The following is a 5084-nucleotide window of genomic DNA, read 5'->3' as shown; positions in this document are numbered from 1 at the left end:
CAGGCTGTCATGGACCTCGGGCTCCGTTTGTCTTCAGATAAACGCCTCGCGTCGCATCGTTACGGGAATATTCATGACATATTCTAGGAGAAAATACAGTGGGGTGACAGTGTGGTTTGGCTCTCTAAAACGAGGTCGCGTGAACGTCTGGCGCGCGTGTAAAATGACGGTCTCGGGTGAGCAAGGCAGAGCAGAGCCACAACTTCACTAGGATTGGACAACAGGCAGTGCAGTGGGGATTCCTGGGGACTGGTGTCTCTTCTAAAAGACTTCAGATTGTACATTCTCGGCTTTATCACCAACAAATCAAATGGCAGCTTCGGAGAAAACACTCATTTACCGAGAAGACACCGATTCGTTTAAAAACTTTCTTTCCAAACGGGACATGAGCCTGATAGCCGCACAAGATGAGTCAAATTATGTGGATCTCAACGACCTGCTGGAACTAAAATCGGATGATACAAAAACAGTGGAAGTGTCATTTGGCGACTCGGGTGAATTGGCAATACTTAAAAGCATTAGTGGCATAAGCGATTCTCAAGGAGAGCATAAACCTTGCACTGAAAAAGTAAATGAATCTACTGAACATAAATGCACACTGGAGGAATGCATGGAAAAGTCGAGCTCTTTTGAAACAGCAGCTTCAGAAATACCTCAAGCCGATAAAAACGACACGGATTGTACCAAGAAACAGCCCAAATCCCCAAATTTGGAGACACAGAGCCCAGGAAGCAATAACCATGAACAATACAATGATGTTTATATGAGCAGCAAAAGTGAATCGGATGATGAGGTCACTGTTGTGCTGTCGGATCACGGCACGCCTGAAATATGTGAAGATGAATCGCACTATATCACAACCCACGAAATCCAGCTTTTGGAGTTGGACCACGATGCGGATTACGATTTTGAGACGGGATCCTGCTGGGATATCGAGGACGATCTCCAGGTCTACTCCTTTGTCGATTATGCGTCTTTTGACAGTGATGAAACGATAGGTGCAAAAGCGGCGAGTATGGAAAGCAACCAGGCTAATACGAGCGAAGCAGTGGTCAGCAGTAGGCCTAAGTCTGAAAGCAATCTCTGTGACGCGGACAAATGTGCCGGCACAGATGAGGACCTGTGTAAAAAGCAAAAACCAGCTGGGCAGATTCACCTGTCAATCAAAGCCACTTCCCGCGCTGTGAATGAGCCAAGCAACATCCAAGATCAAGCAAAAGGCATAAGCCGCTATGTTTTGAGAGGAGTGGATGCAAGGGGTGACAAAGTGTGTGATAACGCGAAGTGTTTCATTGCTGTGCCGGGGCGCTTGCACATTGGCAGCAAACTGAAAAGCAAAGACGTTAATGAGTATTCCAGTGGTGCGTCCAGCGCGGTGAGCGAGCTGGACGACGCCGATAAGGAAGTGCGCAATCTCACAGCCAGGGCGTTCAAAAGTTTGGCCTATCCATATTTTGATGCCATAAACTTTAGTACTTCTAGTGAGTCTTCTGCTTCAGAGCATGGGCTGGGAATCAACAGGTGGTCGACGTTTGTTGACCTAAAGTATGGCAAGGGGAGAGATCAAAACTTAGTAGCGCATAAAGGCTCCACATCCAATCTCCATTTCGCCAAAAAGAGGGAAGGTAAGGAAATAACAGGCTTGACTTTGACCAGCATGCGAGCGCCCCCCGTTGAGATATTTGCACTGAACGGCAATTTGGTGAGCCGCAAAAACGCATCGTCTACCACAAAAAAGACTGAGCTCATGGGGAAGTTTTCACAGGGGCAAAGTGGCCTCATAAGACTGACCGAAACGCTCGATTTTCAATGCAATGTCAAATCCGGGCAGCCTGTAAACGAAAGCACTGGAGGATCACGTTCTACAGATGAAGTTACAAACACCTTGCCAAGCGCTCAAAGGAGTGAGGCCAGCAAGCGACCCTGCTATGCAGAGGAAACCATGGAAGACACACACAAGAAAGCCATATTCGCATCGAGTCTCCTCAAAAATGTCATTTCTAAGAAAATGCAGTTCGAGCAGGAGCGCAAAATGGAGAGGGGCGAGATATGCGAGGCGCACCACGCGCCCTCTCCATGCTTCGGGACGCACGAAGCGCACAGAGAGAAAGCGGCCAAGAACAATTCCAAAGGGCTGCAAAGGCAAAGCTCGAAATTCTCAGAAGCCGACTCCGACTTCACGATCGTCTGCGTGGACGATCTGGGCGACATAGTAGACGGTAATTCAAGCGATGCCAAAGACGACGGGCGCAAAGAAGAGCCGTTGACGAGTGCATCAGAAACGAATTTAGAGTCGGCGAATGATACTAAAAAAGGAGCATTCGAAGCATCCAAAAGCACGCTGGTTCGTAGCAAAAATAGCGCGTTCAGATCATGGAGGGACGGCGAGACAGAGTTTCAAAAGGAACATAAAAACGATAAAACTCCTGAGGAGAAACCGCTCCGCGAGTGTCCGGGGGAAACAAGCTTCAGCGTCGATTCGGCGAGCGGCAAACACACTAAAATGTCACATTTGTTTGTGCCAAGCATACAGCTTCCGTCCGCGGACTGGGACCTCAGGAAACCACAGCCTAATGTGAATTCCTCCACGCGCGATCAAGCAGAGAGTGGAGCTTTGAAGTGGCGTTCAAACACGCTCTATGTGTCCGACGAGACGCGTAGCGCCGTAACAGCGAAGTCGCCCGAAATCAAAATAAGTTTGCGGAGCGTTCGGGACAACAAAAGCGACCCGTTCAATATCGCGAAGCTACTGACTCCCAATTTGGGCTGCAAGACAGCTGAGGACAACAGGTGCCAAGCGCTCGCCGCGGCTTTCAAGGGTGAGTTGTCTGACAAAGTGCCTCACTTTATAGTCAGAGACATTAGAGATAATAAAGGCAAGCTGCAGACCCCCATTCACCAGGTTAGAGACGTGCGTAAGCTAGTTAAGAGCTCATATCACTTTGTGTCTTTAGATAATAACGACAACAAATCTAGCCACTCGATTTGTGATGGAGAGCACAAAACATTAAAGCAGAGTCCTTATCTGAACTCAGCCTCTCTTTCACCCATAGTGATTAAATGCCAGTCTGTGAATACAAATAGCAATGTGAAGCAATCCGGAAATGTAATAGACCCCCCCAAGAGACGATTTGGAGAGGATATAGTTGAGACAGACAGGTCCTCCCCTCACATTGCTGTAGCTAACAGGCTGCCAAAGCAAGAAGTGCTTGCTGGAGTGAAAATTGAAACAAGCACACGAAAACAAGATAAGTCGAGCGACACAACCGAGAAGAAAAGCGAACCCAAAATGGCCAACCAGGCCGCTTTGGAAAAATTGCAAGCTGCTGTCAAAACGATGGAGCAGCTGTATGTTTTTGACAAGAACGAGTGGAAGAGAAAAACAGAACCACGGCCGATAACAGACAGCCAGGTGCTCTCGCTCATCACCAGAGAGGAACACAGCGTGGAAGACCAGGAAAGCAATTCTAGCTCCACTCCTGCTGATAGATTGCTAAAACGAGATTCAAACTCAAACCTGAACGAGATGCCACCTAAAAAAGATGACAACTCATCAACCACTCTGATTGCCCGGGAAGAGCAAAACGGCCCTAAACCGCTCATGCAGCTCACAGGAACGCTGTGTAAAAACATAAGCCAGAAGCCATTAGCCACAAAAGCACCGCAAACGCACGTTGCATCACCAGCATCTCTGAGCTCCAAGGGCGTTGCAACTAAATCTCAGAAAATACCCGTTTCCCTGAAGATATCTCAGCCGAAACATGTACTAGAAGAGAGGGAGCGGCCGAATGGCAGTGAGACCGAGTATGCCCCGCTGCAGTTCACTTCCAACGCAGATTTGGAGAACTACCTAACCATACCAGTGAAGCCTCAAGCAACGCCCGCCATAAAGCCAACCATGTCTGGATTGGGCAAAACAGCTGTTTATACAATTCCAACTGTAGGAGGTAAAACCCAAACAGCCAGTCCGCCTTCTTACCTGGTTCACAGTGACACCAGAGGCTATCCGTCACCAAAACGTTCATCTTTTGTGATGGAGACACGGTCCCCAGATACTCCTACTGCCACTATTTACCACACACCCCTGCCTGTCCCAATGCAAGCTGCTCAGCCTCAAGTTATTTGCTTTTCCCCTACGGTTCAACCCTCCCCCATCCCTATAGATCACTTCCAGGCAACCCAAAGAAAGATGCTGCTGGATCCCACCACGGGAAACTACTACTTGGTGGACACTCCAGTGCAGCCATCAACCAGGCGTCTATTTGACCCAGAAACCGGGCAGTATGTGGACGTCCCCATGCCGCAGCAGCCTCCCATGACCCCCGTCCCAATACCAATATCCCCTCTCGCTGTCGGCCCGGGAGCTTATGGCCATACTTACATGTTTTACCCGGGATCCATTCCAGCCACCATGATCCCCGCACGCACTATTCAGTCCCAGCTCTCTATGCAGTCAGAAGCAGATGATGGGGATAAATCCCATTCACACATGGGACAGCAGGAGGATGGATCTTACATGGAGAGCCCTTATTATATGCCATCTGGGAAGTCGTTGCAAACTACCTCCGTGGCTCAATATGTTAAAACCAGCAGGCTGGCCAACAGCAAGCAGCCTGTCATCAGCATTACCTCCCAGCAAGGGCCAAGGATCATCGCTCCCCCCTCCTTCGATGGCACCACCATGAGCTTTGTGGTAGAGCATAGGTAAAACCCCACTCACCTACAGCGTAAGTGCAAATTCTTTTTTTTTTCATCATATCTGCATGCACTGAACATTTTTTTCATAATGTTAAGGGCTTTTAAAGAAATCAGTGTAAGCCAAAAAAATTATTCGATACATTTCAAGTGAAAATCCTTTGTATGAAAACGATCATACAAAAATACTAAATGGCAATGGCAATGTCTTACTTCCTAGCTAGACAACATGACTTTCCTAATATCCATAATATCATCTTTAAAATGTGTAAATAAGGAATAAATAAGTTACACTATCTCATACTGAATACACTTTTGTAAGTTAAAATTTAAATATTTTGTATTTACAGTATGTACTTACACTGTATATAATTAATTCAAGCGGACCA

At 47.5% G+C, this 5084-nt stretch overlaps 1 protein-coding gene across 1 annotated transcript; it reads left to right on the top strand.

Moving 5' to 3' along the window:
• Positions 1–310: 310 nt before the first annotated feature.
• On the top strand, positions 311–4708 carry LOC306869884 (uncharacterized protein C4orf54-like; the record flags this gene model as incomplete). Its single annotated transcript, XM_079416811.1, has 1 exon — positions 311–4708. The coding sequence occupies one exon, from the start codon at positions 311–313 to the stop codon at positions 4706–4708; it is 4398 nt and encodes a 1465-aa protein (XP_079272937.1).
• Positions 4709–5084: the final 376 nt, after the last annotated feature.

The sequence above is a fragment of the Barbus barbus genome (genome assembly GCF_936440315.1).
Source record: "Barbus barbus genome assembly, chromosome: 1".
In the NCBI taxonomy this organism is placed as follows: Eukaryota; Metazoa; Chordata; class Actinopteri; order Cypriniformes; family Cyprinidae; genus Barbus; species Barbus barbus.
The sequence above is the reverse complement of the archived record's forward strand: the minus strand, read 5'-3'. Positions and strand labels throughout refer to the sequence as shown.